At 48.4% G+C, this 16,240-nt stretch overlaps 1 protein-coding gene across 1 annotated transcript; it reads left to right on the top strand.

Annotated features, from left to right (window-relative positions):
* Positions 1–963: 963 nt before the first annotated feature.
* On the top strand, positions 964–9,223 carry Pax1 (paired box 1). Its single transcript, XM_055602688.1, has 5 exons — positions 964–1,225; positions 1,660–2,289; positions 3,702–3,841; positions 4,308–4,527; positions 9,132–9,223. The coding sequence occupies exons 1-5, from the start codon at positions 964–966 to the stop codon at positions 9,221–9,223; spliced, it is 1,344 nt and encodes a 447-aa protein (XP_055458663.1).
* Positions 9,224–16,240: the final 7,017 nt, after the last annotated feature.

Genomic DNA, 16,240 nt, shown 5'->3' with positions numbered 1-16,240 from the left:
GCCAGACATGAGGGTAGGGTGTGGGGTGGTGCAGGACTTCGAGCCTGTCTGAAAGGTGCGATCTGGGCCCACAACAGCAGCCATTGGGCTTTTGCAGATTGCCAAGTTGTTGTTGGGGCGCGGGGAGGAGGGCGGGGCGGGGGGCGACAGCAAGCTTGACTGTTTTTCCTGCCTGCTCCTCCTGTCTGTTTTTGGAGAGGACTGAGTTCTGGTGGGTGGGCTTTGTCATTAGAGGCACAATCTGGAATGTGCCCCTCTAGGGTCATTGGAATCACCTCATGTTACTCCAAAAGCACTCCCGCTATTAGACCTTCTGGAGAACACGGTGGGCAGAGACATGTGAGCTGAGAGGGCCAGCTCCACAAGCCACGGCGAACCAGCCTTCCCTGGTGCCCCAGCCACGCTGGACCTCCTCTCTCTTTTCACCGTGGTGGTTCCTTGAGTGCTGTATCCACCTGACTTGTCTCCTCGGGGCAGCAGGTGGTGAAGACAGCCACATACTAAAACTGCTTGCCAGGATCAACTTATGCCCTCCAAAACGTTATTGGTAATGGCGGTAGAGTTGGTTGTAAAACTAATGTATGATCAGTTTGAAATGACTTCCCTGCCGTTCCTGAAGTAGGTTAGGAAGGCCACAACAAAGATCGGATGGTTCCAGGATCTGGCTCAGCTAGGTTTAGGGTGGTTTATGTTCCTGGTGTGTGTGGGGGGTTGGTGGGGTGGGGGTGGGAGTTGGGGGGGGGAGGGTTGGAGGGGGTGGAGAAAGGCGGAGGGGGAAGCTAGGCGCTAGGAGGAGGGGTAGAGTTTCTGGGCGGGGAGGGGGACGCCGGGGCGCGGTGACGGGGACCAATGAGCTGCCAATTCGTGAGCCTCCGGCGTGACTGTAGAGATTGACGTGGAGGACACGTCAAATTGATTCTCACACCCCGCAGCTTCCCGGTCAGACGAATTTCTCCCAATCGGATGAAGTTCACCTTGGGCCTGGGGTCGCGGGCCTGGAGAGTGTCCTGGGAGCGGGCGGCGGCGGCTGCGGCGGCGGGCCCCGGGGCAGGCGGCGCGCTGGGCAGCGGCTCCCTGCGCGTCTCCGGCCGCCGCGGCCCTCGGCTCGCGCGCGCCCTCCCTCTATGCCTCTCCGGCGGCGGCGGCGCCCGAGCTCTCGCGGACTGCGCCGGGCCCAGCCCCCGCCGCTCCGGCGCCAGGCAGCTGGCCGGGCCGCGCGCGATGGGTAAGGGGAGAGCCTCAGGCCGGGTGCGGTGCGGGAGGCGCGAGCGGGGCTGCTACTCTCTGCCTCCCTTCCTTCCCACCGATCCGCTCTCCCTGCGCAAAAAATGTTGTACGTCCTCAGGAGTCGCGTTTCCTCTCTGCTGCCCCCAGCCATCGAGGGGGCAGTCCCTTAAGTTCAGGGAGGAGGTGAGGACGAGACCAAAGCTGCGGAAGGGCGCCGAGGGCTGAAGCGCGCAAGGCCGGCCTCAAGCCCTGATTTTGCTAGCGTGACCCGGGCTCTGCCCCCGGGGTCTGAGCTGTCGAGGGTGGGGGTGGACCTGAGGGTTACCCCAGAGTCGCGCTAGGGTGCAGCGCATCACCCCTCAACACCCCCTTGGCTAACCGGCCGGTGTTCCCTCCCCCCTGCCTGCTCACTCCTACCCGGCGCGTCCGCAGAGCAGACGTACGGCGAAGTGAACCAGCTCGGTGGCGTGTTCGTCAACGGCCGTCCCCTCCCCAACGCCATCCGCCTGCGCATCGTGGAGCTGGCCCAGCTGGGCATCCGACCCTGCGACATCAGTAGGCAACTGCGGGTCTCGCACGGCTGCGTGAGCAAGATCCTGGCACGCTACAACGAGACCGGTTCCATCCTGCCCGGGGCTATTGGGGGCAGCAAGCCCCGAGTGACCACCCCCAATGTCGTGAAGCACATTCGGGACTACAAGCAGGGCGATCCTGGCATCTTCGCCTGGGAGATCCGCGACCGGCTACTGGCCGATGGCGTCTGTGACAAGTACAACGTGCCCTCCGTGAGCTCCATCAGTCGCATCCTGAGAAACAAGATTGGCAGCCTGGCGCAGCCGGGGCCCTACGAAGCAAGCAAGCAGCCGCCGCCGCAGCCTGCGCTGCCCTACAACCACATCTACCAGTACCCCTACCCCAGCCCAGTGTCGCCTACGGGCACCAAGATGGGCAGCCATCCCGGGGTCCCCGGCTCGGCGGGTCACGTCAGCATCCCGCGTTCCTGGCCCTCCGCACATTCAGTCAGCAACATCCTGGGCATCCGGACGTTTATGGAGCAAACAGGTCAGTCGTGAGGTCTTCTGTAATTCTCTACGAAAGGGCAGAATTGGGGGCGGGAAGAAGAGCGAGGGTGTTACACGCCCTTCTCCTGCTAGGACCGAATTTGGCTCAGAAAATAGTTCAGGTGGGGGTCCAGAACCTTCTGTGGGAGTCTTCGGACATCTTGAACTTTTTATGACAAATATGGAAAATATTTCTCAAATAGAAGAGCAGACGGAGACCACAAAATCGGAGGCCTGAAATTGCGCTTTTTCATTCTTGCAAAAAGAATGCAAATGCCTATCGCCAAATCTAAGACAAACAAACCGCCGCCGGGCCTTTCTGCGCGACTCTTTTTCTTTAGCTTTCAGGTTCCTTCAAGAGCTTGTGCAGGCCCAGAAGTGCTTTTAATTAAAGGAGGAAGAGCCTGTGGTCAGTGTTTCCTTTTTCTCTTTTTTCTTTCTTTCCTTTTCTTTTTTTAAGTCTGGCACAGACCTCTGTCGGGGTTCAGAGGCCATTCCAGCCCTGTCATTAGAGTAGAGGTAACGGCGCCCCATTCTCTTCAGGGACAGTCACTAGGACTTGCACTTTGTCATTAAAATCCACTCAAATATTGGTAATCTCTGTTTCATGGAAAAGGCCGGAGGTTTGGGCAACTTTGGTGCCTAGGACGGTTCGTGAGGTGTTTTCTGGAAGCACTGGCTCCCTTTCCCTAGCAGCAGTGCTTCCTTCCTCACCTGAGCAGACCCAGGACGACCGTAGGCAGCATAGGAGAAACAAGCTGGGGAAGGTGGATTGCTCGGCCCTGCACATTTGAGTAGCTCTATTCCAGAACTGCGCAGACTGAAACTACCTGTGGAGCAGCAGCGAGCCTGGGCTTGGGCGGTCACTACCAGGTCTATGCCCATGTTTGAAGGCTTCCCTTCAAACACACACCCGATCTGGGAGCAGCTCTGGTCTTGAGACATTCTGGCATAGGTCTCTTTGGTGTCTCTTTGGGGAGATCAAGAACGGTTGCTAGAGGCAGTCCAAGGTCAAAATGTTCTCCTAGCCTTCTAGATGCTTACAAAGACACCCAGAGGCTTACACAATTTTCTTGAAGTTGCCTTGAACTTGCAGCCTTCTGATTGTCACTTTAGAGTAGTGAAGAAACTGCCTTCGGTTCAGCCTCGCTGATTCTTATCCCTTTCGTAGCAAGCGGGCCCAGGGTTGAAAGAAATGAACGGCAGGCCCCTCTCCTCCCTGCTCCAAAATGCCAGGCCCTGCCACAGCTCCACCTCCAAGAAAGACCTTGGGGTCTGTGACAGAATCCGGGTGTGGGAGGGGAGGTCTGGCAGCGCCCACGGATTCTAGTTGAGTCATTGGTTCGTGTGCAAACGTCTGGGCTGGAGGCCTTCAGGAGTGCACAAACTTCCACTCCATCTGCATTCCCGCAGGTGCCCTGGCCGGGGGCGAAGGCACTGCCTACTCTCCCAAGATGGAAGACTGGGCAGGTGTGAACCGCGCCTTTCCCACCTCCTCAGCAGTGAACGGGCTGGAGAAACCCGCCTTGGAGGCCGACATTAAATACACCCAGGTAACCGGAATGCAGAGCAGTCGGTGGCCTTGGGGCGGGGGTAGGGTGAGGAGTGGGCAGGGGAAGAGTTGGGGTGAGGGCGATAGTGAGAAAGGGCAGCGGCGACTCTCAGGCAGGCTTTGCGAAGCCTGCGCAGAGATTTCATCTTCTGCGGCCCATTGCTGTCTTCAAGTCCCAAGGTCCTCGTCTGCAGCAGCCTGGCCTTTGAGAGAAGGAGGCTGGCTTGCCTTTCGATTAAAAAAAAAAAAAAAAAAAAGAAAAAAAAAGATTTTTTTTTTTTTTTTAAAGCCCGAAGGTGGCTACAATGACTTCCTCAGTTTTTTACTAGCATTGGTATCATTGGAGTAGTTTGTTTTAGAAATCAGGTTTAGGGAGGCCGTTGTGACAAGGGACCGGGCAGCAGAGTCCATGGCAGCTTGGCCGGTGCTGGAGAAGCTGAGGGTTTTCTGACTCTGTCTTTCTGCAGTCTGCTTCCAGCCTCTCCGTGGGCGGCTTCCTTCCCGCCTGCGCCTACCCGGCTTCCAACCAGCACGGTGTGTACAGCGCTCCGGCAGCCGGCTACCTCTCTCCGGGCCCGCCCTGGCCACCGGCCCAGGCACCCCCGCTGGCGCCGCACGGAGCTGGTGTGGCGGTGCACGGTGGGGAGCTTGCAGCAGCGATGACCTTCAAGCACCCCAGCCGAGAAGGTGAGGGACACCATCTGGAAGCCGTCAGGATACTGCACGGATTAGAAAGGAGAGAGGAGTTTGGGAGCTGAGGCAGAGACACGGCAGAGACACAGACAGAGACGGAGACACAGAGAGGGAGAGACAGAGACACAGACAGAGAGAGACACATAGGGGAAGGAGAGAAGAAATGAGTGAGGGGAAGGGTAAGAATTGGGGAGGAAAGGAAAGGAGATTGGGGCAGATTCATCTCTACCAGGTGTCCCTAAGAAAAGACACAGGGAGGCCGAGCAACTCCCTAAAACTGCGCCCTTTAGCTCTATTGAGAGAGAAGGAAGAGGGTCAGGCTGGCAATTAAGACTTTAGGTGTGATCGGAGTTGGAGTTCTTGCATCCTTGCTCAAATTATCGCTCCTCTCTGGCCTTAGGTTCTCCATGCCCAAGAATGGTCTAAACACATTTGTGTAGACTGCAAAACAGTCCAGGCCCACATCTGTGTAGCAAAACATTTCTTTCTGCAGTGATCTGCCCTGTACTTCAACCCTGCAGGTGGGGTTGGACCTGCCGGTGGCTCTCCTGACTTCCACACTTGGGCTCCTCTATTATTCCTCCCGGGTCCCTTAGCCCTGGTCTTTTCTTAGATTCCTTTTCTTCAGAGCACTTGGCTAGGAAATCGAAAGCATTCAGGTTCTTTCTGTCCCAGGGCACTGTGACTCATCCCTCACCCCTCCAAACCTTATCCCTCCCCTCGTCTCCCACCTCCAAGCCTGCTCCCTAAAAAGCCAACTAAGAGATTTAACCCACAGGGCCAGCACGGATTAAATCACACTATTGACAAAGTTTTTGTTTTTTACTGAACTTGGGAAACAATTCACCTGATCTTGAATCTGCCTTTATGAACCTGCCTATATTTAGGTTTTGATCACCAGAAAATTTAAACTTCCCTGTTCAGGAAGTCCCCGTTCCAGCAGAGAAGGGGACAGTCTCACAGACTTCAGAATAGCATGGGTCTGAAGAATGTTCAAATAATCACCTTACCTGTCTCACATCTACAGATGCTGGAGAGGTTGGTGGTGGGGGTTGTGGCCACGGCCAGGCAGATGATAGTGGCTCCCAGACAAATAGAGCCATTCTGAGGACTCTCTAGTGAGGAGGGTGAAAGAATATGGGTGCCTGAAGGGAAGACAAGGGTGCCATCCACGGAAGGAAACGGAAGAAAGAAAGTAGCTTTTAACTTTAAAAAAAATTTTTTTTTAGAATACTCATTACCTAGGATGTTAAGACAATGCTCATTTGTCTAAATGCTTAGAAATCCATGTGCAGAAGACTGACAGAGTCGGAGAATTTATTTTAATTTAGTTTAAATAACAGGCTAGTAGTAGTGCTTGCTCATTTGGAGAAAAAAAATCATGAAAGAATTCTGAATACTGAGAACATGAGCTCCAGCCCTACATTTAAGGACAGCTGACCGGACTCGGATTTCACTCAGTTCTTCCTCACACTGAAACTGCTGACAGGGCTTTTGAATAAGATTTGCCAGCCAGTCTGTGTGAAGTGCTTAACTGAGAAGGCTAGCTTGAATTAAAAGAGGATAGCCCAGAATTGAAGTGATTTATTCTGGGCTGGTCCCAAGGAGAAGGAAGACATAGGAAGATTAAGAGCTCTTGGCTCCGGAGGGAATAGCCCATTTTCTGTGCCACTTGTTTCCATGGGAGCTTCAAGCCCCGTATCAGAAACAGGTGGTGCGGTGTGGCCATCGTGTAAAGGGGATCTCACACTCACTAACTCTAGTCAGTTTGAATGGGTATCTGTATTTGGGTTTATTTCTGATGAGTTTCTTTATTAGAAACACAGAGCATCTTTATTAGAACTACATACCATCATTTTTTAAAGAAATACAGAGCATCTCACTGGCAGTCATGTCCAAGCTAGCTATGTTGGTTATTAAGTTAGTAAGTTAATGCCTTGATCCACAAAGCTCCTTTACAAAACAAAACAAAACAAAACAAAACAAAACAAAACATCCAAAACCAAACCAAACCAACCAAACAAATAAAAAACCCCAAAAATGGTTAAAGGAATTATTCACACAATTTCTCAGGCTGGCATGCAAGCATTTGTGTTCAAAGATTGTAAAAATGAATTGTTTATTAAGCATCTGGTTTTTTTTTTTTTTGAAGCGTGAGAATTACACATTCCCTTGGAGTATGAATTTACACTTTTCTCATGGGCAGAAAAACAGACTTTAAAGATTGCTGCCTAACTGGCCTTTGATAAGTCAAGAAAGTTATACAACTTGCTACCATTTACTTTCAACAATTTCTTAAACAATTAATGTCTTCAAAGAAAGCTACTCCATGAGAGAGTTTACTGTCATTACTTTTTTGTTTAATTTATAATAGTAGACTTAATATTTAGTTAATTTTTGTTAAAATTGTCTTTGTGGAGACAATATGAATTCATATTCATATGAGTATAAATATTCATATAAATACCCAGGGAAAAATCAAATTATTTTGATAACCTAATGCATATCCAGATTACAGTCTTCACCACAGTGTTCCTCCAGTTACCTGCATCTTGCTGGTTACCCAGCTGGGAGCCCCCTGAGTATCAGCCTATGCTTTCACAATTGATGACCTTTGTCTTGGCAAAAGGTGGTGATTCTGGGTTCCCTCCTATGGAAGCAAGAAAGTAGGAGTAACATTGATGTTTCTCATCTCCTGAAAGGGAACTCTATTTCTTGGGAACTGAGGGAAGACGGGAGTGTTATTCTCTTCACAAAGAGGAGTGGGGTTTAAAGAACATTCACATCTACCCAAAGATCTTTGCACTTTTCTCCCCACGCTGACAGATCCCATTGACCTCTTCTCAGGGCAACAGGCATTACACAATGTGTTTCAGAAGCTAACAAACCTTTAGGGTGCCCAGGAGTGATTTTTAAAAGGGAATGGTGTGGGGAGGTTTAAAAAAAGAAGTCAAATCTGTGAACACCACTTTCTGGCTTCCAGTAAGAAAATTCACATAAAGAAAACTTGCTATTTGTATTAGTTACACAGAATTTGTAACTCTATTCTGATGGTTATTGCCGATCCAGTGTTTGTGCTTGGAAGATGCCAAAGGAGAATTCTGTCATGGATAAGTAGATAGCCTTTGCAAAGAAGAGCCTAGCTAGCTCTTCCCTCTCAGTTGTCGGAGCCCCAGCCTCCCCTGGTTCTCTGCCATAGCATGCTATGCCCTTGCAATTCTGGCATCTTTCAGATGCCCACCCTAGTCTCGTACTCAGAGATTAGACTATGCTAAGTGACCCCCCAGGTAGGGTTCCCAGAATGCTATCCTCCCACATTCCCGGGGTCCTACAGCACACAAAAGGGGAGGAGGGACTGACAGAGCTTAAAACAGGAGTTTCCCCAAAGTGGGGTGGAATCCGTCTTCTGGCTTGGGGTGTTTATTTTTCTCCTCTTGTCTCTAAGGTAACTAACTCACTCTTGCCCGAGAAAGCTCCTTCTCAGATGTTTTTAAAACAGTTCCTCACTTTTGAAGTGTGTGGACAGGGTGGAAAGAAGTCTGGACACTCGGTTGTACAGTGGTAACCGAGCTTAGAAACGAGAGCTGAGAGGCAGGGAAGCAAGCGCCCAGGCTTTTCTGGACCATCTGTGCATCTCTTCAAAATCTCTCTCACCAATTTCTCTCTCTCTCTCTCTCTCTCTCTCTCTCTCTCTCTCTCTCTGCGTGTGCGTGTGCGTGCGTGCGTGCGTGCGTGTGTGTGTGTGTGTGTGTGTGTGTGTGTTCTGTAACTTTGAGATAGGACAGGCACCGCAGGCTATGCCTGCAGCTAGGAGGAGGGCAGATGGCAAATCAGAGTTCCCTCTCACCTGACTGGAATTGAGGCGTTAGAGGAGGGCTTGTTGCGGGAGGAGAGAAGGAAAATCGAAAACTCGCCAGTTTAGAGATCATCTGTTTTCGCCTCCTGGTGCAGGCAAGGCTGCATAGCCCGTCTGGCTTCCCCGGGAAAGGAAAAACAGGGTTGCACAACCGTGGCGTCACTTTCTGGCTTCCAGTAGCAAAACTTGGGCCCCTTCCCGAAACCCCAAATAATAGAGCAATTCAGAGAATACCGCCTGATCTGGCAAGCCCACTGCCACTTAATTCCGAGGCCCACAGACCCACAGACCCAGGATATGCTGTGCCTGCACTGTTCCCCTGCTTACCGAAAGTGCAACCTTGGCTCACGTCTGAGGTTCTCAAGAATCTCTGGTAGTGCGTTTCCCGCATCCCGCTCACCTCCAGCCACCCTGAGCTGCTCATTTGGCGGGGTGTGGAGTGGATCGGTGTGTGGGGGTCTGGAGGACGCGCTCTGCAGGTGTCAGCACCGGGTTCGTCTCAAGTCTCCTTAGGAGCGGAGACCTCCACCCTTAGCATCCCGGGCAGAGAGAAAAGTCTTGCCTCTGTGGGCATCAACTAGAGTGCATTTTGGGCCAAGCGTCCTGGTGAGGAGACACGCTTGCCTAGCTCGCCTGAATGGATAGAGAAGGGTGGGCGTCCCCAAGTCCGTGACGCACTGGCGTCCTGCTTTATGGCCGAGTCTCTGGCTGGTGACCCAATGCTCCTGTGCTTCCTCCGCAGGGGCCGACAGGAAGCCCCCCAGCCCGGGCGGCAAGACCACAGACGCACTTGGTAGCTTACACGGACTGCCCATCCCGGCCTCGACCTCCTAGGGGCTGTCCCTCGCAGAGCCTCAGCCCAGCGCCCAGGAGCAGGTGGGCAGCTCGGCTCAGCTCACCCGGCCTCCGCGCCCGCAGCATCCTGGACACGCCGAGCTGGGCCCTCCTGCCTCGTCAGTCCCGCCGCGCTTCATCAATGATTGATTCCCTGGGATCTTTTAGGCCTTTCCGAACCGTGGCTTTAGATGGTTGCATCCTCCTAACATCCTAGTTCGGAGAGAGACTCCCTCACCCACAGCTTCAACTACATTTTCCCCCTTCCTTTCTCCTGATCTTTCTGTTTTCCTCCATCCTCTCTTTCTCTCTATTCCCTTCTCCATTTTCTCATCCGAATCTTTTCTCTTTTTGCCTTCTCCTCTTCTCCATCTCCTGGTCTCTCTTCTTTTTCATTTTCCTCACCATCAAAGGTTCTATCTTTACAGCTTCCCTGACTTCCCCAATCCGGGAAAGTTTCAGTGCACCCACTAACCCTCCTCTCTACCCCTGATTCCCCCAGCACCCTCAGTTCCGAGGAAGCTGGGCTTGAACCTAGAAGCAAAAAAGCCAAAGCCCTTTATCATATATTTTTATAGTAATAAACCAGAGTCCAATTCTTTGAATTGCTTCCCCCCAATGTTTAGAAAAAAAAATTTTTTTTTTCTGTGCCCAGTGATTGGGCTGGCTTTGCTTCTCAGCTAATGTCACCTGAAAAAAGACAGGACCCGGAGAAAGGGACTCTGGGGTGAATGGTGTTTTCAGTAATTTATAGGTTAGACGTATTTCTCCTAGCCCTCTACACCCAACACTGTCTAATCTAACTGCTAAGCCGTCAGTTTGTTTCCTGGTGTTTGAGGCTCGGTACATTTGTTAACTTTGAAGAACAAACTGCTTTCAGGGTGCCCAGGTTCTTTCTGGCTTCTGGTTTGCAAGGAATAGGGGTGGGTAAAAACCTAGGAACCCAGGAGGGTGACCTCTGGAGCTAGGCACGGGGCCTATTAACTGATCCCGAGTTCAGGGGCCCTGGTGGTGGGATTCCGAGTGTAGCGCAGTTTTTGTACTCATAAACATATTACCGGTGAGAGTCTGACATCACCTGTTAAACGTGGCTGCCTTTGAATAAAGGAAGTTTCAAACTCTCGGTGAGGGAGAAAGTCCAGTGCTCGGCAGTGTTTTTGTGCTTACCCTGAATCAACCGCGTCTCCCATCCTAGGAAGCACACAATCAAAGGATCTTTTCTTGAGTGCTCACTGCTCAGCTTGGGCCCGTGGCGAAAAAGGGAGCAACTTGCGTGGGGACGTTTGTCGGTGGCTACAGCCCATTGAAGAGACTGGTGGCTTCGCTTTCCCGTCAGGTCCAGCTTGAACAAGAGTTCAGGAAAGGCAGCTCAGCTTCAGAGACCACAGGGGAGAGCCAATTGCAGAGGCCATCTTAAAATAAAATTTAAAGGGCAAAAGGCGACAATGGGGAGCTTTTTCTAGCATTTGAAAGCTAAAGAAAATTATCTCAGGTTACCAAATAATCACGTTCTTTGAAAGGACAAAGGAGTTGCTTGCTCATTGTTCTGTTTTTTTTTTTTTTTTTTTTCCCTCACAGTGTTTGGCTTTCTGAAATTTAGAAAAGAAACTTTTGAGTTGAATTGTTGCTTCTAATTGGTGCTGCCTGCTGCAGCTGTCTGCTCTTCTCCAGTCCTTAGGACCAGTGAGAAATAAATTTCACTGCATTTTGAAAAATAATAGTATCTGTTGAAGTTATCGGTCATAAAACAGCACTCATTTTCTTTACACAGGTAATTTTTGAAAGTGTTAAAGTCTCTTGACTTTAAAAAGTTCCATTTTATAGATAGGGATATAGAGACCTAAAGGATAAAGGGAGTACCTTTTTCTGGATCACACAGCAAGTTATGAAGACAGAGTTTGGGCTTCAGAATGAGGGAAAGTATCTCATCTCCTCCCTGAGTCAGGATTGGGACTTGCACTCTGAGACAGTCTGGCCAGCTTTCCATAAGTCAGGAGAACCTGCTGAAAAGTGGGTCTTAATGAGAGTGGGAGGGAAGTGTGAAAAAGTGTGAAGGCCCCTGTGACTTCAGCTCACCTTGATATGCTTAGATGAGTGCCTCCTGCTCAGTCCTGACACTGAGTTTCAGGGATCCTTTTTTGCTTCCTGGAGAAGGACTGGCTTGCTTAGACCTGTGAAGGCATTGAAACCCATTATGAAGTATTTATGAAACCTATTAGAAGTATTTATGCTACAGTCTCCATCTTTTGATTTTTATCTTTTCTTGTTTCCTTGCATTCCTGAGACTGTGGGTAGGCTGCTCAGGGATAAAGGCTGGAATGACAGAAGGAGACTTCTTTTTTGTTTGTTTGTTTGTTTTTTAAAGTCCCACCTGCAAAGTGAAACACTTCTCAGATCTTTCCTCTGTTGTTTTTGATAGCTAACCTGTAATGAAAGAAGAGTCTTTGGACATTCTGGGCTCTGCGGGGTGCTAAATCAGGGAGGCTTATAATAGTTACAACACCAATAGGCTTTGGCTTTTCACGTTAGATATGAAGGAATAAACTGTTCTCAGGCTGTGGCTGTGAAGAGTCCCAGTGAATGTGACTTAAATTCCTGCTCCACTGAGGGTGACAGGACGGTAGCCTTCCTTTGTCACAGGGTCCCATCTGTGAGATGTGCCCTTCCACTGTGGGAACCACCAGTAGGAAGCCTGCCATTGCCTCTGCTTGCCTTCTCTGGAGATGAATTTGTTTAGCTAGTAAAAAAGGTAGGAGAATTACTTCTAAGACTGATGGGAGATCCAGAATTTAAATCACATTTAAAAGATGACATTTTGTTCTCTGAGCATCTAGAGCTTTAGAGAAATTTCAGGCTCATAATACAATTTTATAGCACCATGAAGGGCAGAATAATTTGAGAGAGAATCACTACTCAGAGACTGCCTCTGGCCTACCGCCTGCTTTTTACTTTTTACTTTAAGAATAACTTGAAAAATAGAGTGACATATCAAAAGAAGAACTACACAAAGAAAGATATAGAATCACTCAGATGGCCCTCTGGTGGTTTTGAAAGAATTAAGAGTAATACACAGTAGAGTCATCAAAATGAAAACTCATCATTTCTTCTTAGTCTCACTTCTGTTCTTACAGGTGAATGCTCTTACCCCTCTTTCAGCAGAGACCCTGTTTCTGCTTTTCCAAGTGCTCAGCGAGGAACTGTGTTGTGTGTACAGTCACAGGATGCATGTCTGCTCCTTGCACACCGGCTGCACACCAGCCCCACCGCATTCACTTCATTCTCTCAAATGGGTGCATATCAACAAGGGTTTATTAAAAACACTGTATTTGTAAAGAGGGCCAGTTTCATGTTTTCAGTGACTAAAGACAGGATTTTGTTTGCTTGTTTGTTGGAGGAAGTACTTAGAATGGATAATAACTTCCCTCAGAGAAGTGGTTGCTCTTTAGGGGGCGGGACGACTCAAAGGAAAAGAAATGAGGGACAGCTTTGTTCTTCAGGAAGGTAACCTGACTCCTTCAGACCAAGGGAGGAGTTGGTGAATTAGATTTTCCTAGTCTTGGGGAGAGTCAGGTCTCTCTGGGCCAGGGAAGAAAAGGATGGGAGAGACACCAAAGAAATCCTGGTACAAACCAAGGTGAAGGAAATATTCAGTATCATCATGGGCATTCCTTTCATCTCTTCACAGTTCACTGGAATCCACAAGGAATTAGGCTGCAAGTGGTGGCCCTCACTCCCTCACAGCTGCCTTTCCAGTTTGCTTGTTTTTGACTCCTGTAAAAAGATGGAGATTTACTGAAATCATCTGTGGTCTGGGTGTAGTTCACTGTCAATTTCCCAGCACCAGATTCGCTAGCTGTAATTACACGGGCCAGAGTTTCTGTTCAAAAGAAATGCTACCTGCTCCATGCTATTCGGATGATATGAATTTAGAATCTTGTCAGAGTGTGTTGGAGAAGCTCAGCTGAAAGGCTCGTGCACCCAGACAGGCCACATAATGAGAAACAGTTGATTCCTTTCTTTCATTAGCACAAAGTGGTACTTGGCCTTCACCTTAACACTGCTGTCGCTGTCTAGCCTCAGTCACTGAGGAAATGCCCTGTGGCTCAGATACTTCTGCTCATATCTTTGAATCTCAATGTGATAAAGAAATTTTCTCCTTGTTTTTGTGTATGTCCCCCCAAGAGCGGAAGAAGCAGGAGCAATCTCACTGTCCTCCTCTCTAAGGTTATAAAATCAGAGCCCCACACTTACCCCCAATCCAACACCGGGGATTCTAAACACTCCTCGGGACAATTACAGTCAATTTAGCCTGGTGGCTTCTTTGGAGCATAGGCTAGTTGAAAGCCCTGTTTTCAGTCTAAATAGCATTTCTTGAGGAGGTAAAGCCTGGGATTCTCATTGAAATACACATCTGTTTCTGGGCCGGCCAAATCCTAAAGTGGAATCCCAATTACAGTTTTCATGGGTGATAGAATTTCTACTGTATTACAGTTTAACCACCTGGGTCGCCTCCACTCCCCCCTTTCTTCTGAGGGATGAAATAAGCCGATCGAATGTTCATTCAGCTATTAAATTACATTTCCATCCTGTAACATTTCATTTCCCTTTTCTCTGGTGAGATATACGGACTTGATGGATAACTTCCAGTGTCTTCCTTGTAGAGAGTGTGCAGTTTAGTTTTCGAGAGTTCTCCAAGTGCTGGTGGGCCAGGTTTCAGTTTTACAAGATTTTCAAATAACAAAGAATAAAAAAGAAACTTCTTCAGGTAATTAGTTGGTTTTGATTTAACAGCAAACTTCTGGGCTTAAAATGAAAACGATATTGAGTGAATTGAAGGAAAATGGCTTTTTTTTTCTATTTTGAAGTTGAATTGGAACAAGAAGCGGCTGGAATATATTAAAATGATCCTTGGGCAAGCAAGTGGGGATGTGCTTAACTCTATCTAAGAAAGGAAAGATATCATTATGGCCACAAGGGGGAGTGCACATTGTTCCTGGAAGATAAAGAGAAAGATAACACTGAGCAAGGGAAAAGAAACCATTCTGTGAAAGCCATACTCTTTCTGGTTGTAGACATCCATGTATGAGGAGCACTCTTTTTGTTGTTGTCGCAATTATTTCTGTTGGTAACCATATCTATAGCATGTGTCCCCAAATGTTCTAGGTTCATTCATATGGGAAACATCAAATAAGTTAGTTAGATGTCCACAGCCACTCAGAGATAGACCCCACTTCTGACCCTGACTGCAATATAGATGTATGTTCATTTAGTTCTCCGAGTAGATAGGCAATATCAGTTTTAATAGGGACCCACTCTAAGCTGACATTTTTAGGAAGTAAAATCAATTTTATCTACATTTGTAAAATTTTGAGTTTTGAAGGATGGATTCAAGTAACTTGTCCACCTCTAGAAATCCTTTGGAAGTTTTCGGTTATCTAAATTTGTACACATGACTTCTCTGTGCTGGATGACATATTAGAGACCAAACAGCAAAGGGAGACAGGAGCCTGTCTCTTGTTCATTACCATTAGGGTCAAATCCCAAGTGGATTTTGTAAATGGAGTGTTGGGTGTTGGTCTGATGCTTATATTTTGATGCTAATTACTGGCCCTCAGATCTGGTTACTGCCCCCCTTCCCCCCACACCGATCCTTGTAGTGTAAACCTGCCTAAGACTTTATTCCTGATTGGTTAATAACAAAAGCAAGGCTGGAAGAAGGGGGCAGAGCTACAGCTCTTGGCCTTGGAGGACAGACAGACAAGAAGAGAGGAGGAAGGAGGATACAACAATGGGTTAGTGTGGAGAAGGAACCATGTGGACCAGCAGGTAGGACTTCGAGGATGGCGTGGATGGAGAAAACACCAAAATGAAAAATACCAGCAAGTATTTATAAGATTATGGGTGGAAGGTAGCCCAGACAGGAATGGGTACAGCAGATGGCATGGGATTCAGCCTGGGAGGTTATTTTGATAGTGTGCATGAATGGAAATGGCTGCCCTGCCCAAGGTAAATAAGGCAATTACAAAATCTATCAGGTGCCTGTGTCTTATTTGTGATAGCAGGTTAAATAATACTGCTGTAATAAACCATATACAGCCCAACAGCATTTTGTTTACAACAGTGGAGCACGGAGGCGTTCTTTCTTGGACTGGATAGAAGGGACCTCTCTCACTACCTCTAATGAAGATTTCTACATAGGAGACCCAAACTGCCCACAGTGAAGAATGCTCAGGGGAGCAAATGCTGGTTCAAGTCCTGTTTTGTTTTCGTCACTTAGCAGCTGTGTTACTTTGGGTGACATTACACAAACCTATCAGCATCAGTTCTCTCATTTGTTCAATGGAAACTAATTAATTAATAACTAATTAAAAACTAATTAATAGTTACACTTCATAATAGGCATTAATAGAACCCTGGGCCTGGTGGTACAGGCTTATAATCTTAGATTCTTGATTCAAAGCCAACCTCGGCAACTTAGTAAGAGTCTACACTAAAATAAAAAGCAAAACTGGTCACCAACACACTAAACCAAACCAACTCAAAACTAAATCTGGAGATATAGCTCAGTGCTGGAGTCCTTGTCTAGAATGAATAAAAGCTCAAAGTCTAGTCCCTAGACTTTGCTTTGGCTGCTTGTCAGCCCCCATCGTGTTGCTATTCTCCGATTATTTCTCTTTTTCTTCTCTTTTCCTCTTCCTTTTTTCAGACAAGATCTCCTATATAGACCTGACTGGTCCACAAAGAGTTACCATGAGGGTCTCATGTGAGACCCTCCTGCTCAGTCTTCTGAGTGCTGGGAATATTCATGTGCCGTCACACCACATGCTTTTTTTTCTTTGCTCAGCACACCAACATTTGTCAGGGAATTAACTCATGTCACTCTGTCTTGCAGACTACACTTTCTGTACAGCAGGTCTGCAAAAGATCCAGTGTCTATCAGGACTGACAACGCTAGCTTCTGAATTGGCTGAACAATCAGCAGCCTTAGAAGGGACAGCTGCTCCTCAAATCTGGTAG

The sequence above is a fragment of the Psammomys obesus genome, unplaced genomic scaffold (genome assembly GCF_907164565.1).
Source record: "Psammomys obesus unplaced genomic scaffold, mPsaObe1.curated_primary_1811, whole genome shotgun sequence".
In the NCBI taxonomy this organism is placed as follows: domain Eukaryota; kingdom Metazoa; phylum Chordata; class Mammalia; order Rodentia; family Muridae; genus Psammomys; species Psammomys obesus.
Note: the sequence above shows the minus strand (reverse complement) of the source record. Positions and strands in the feature narration are given on the sequence as shown.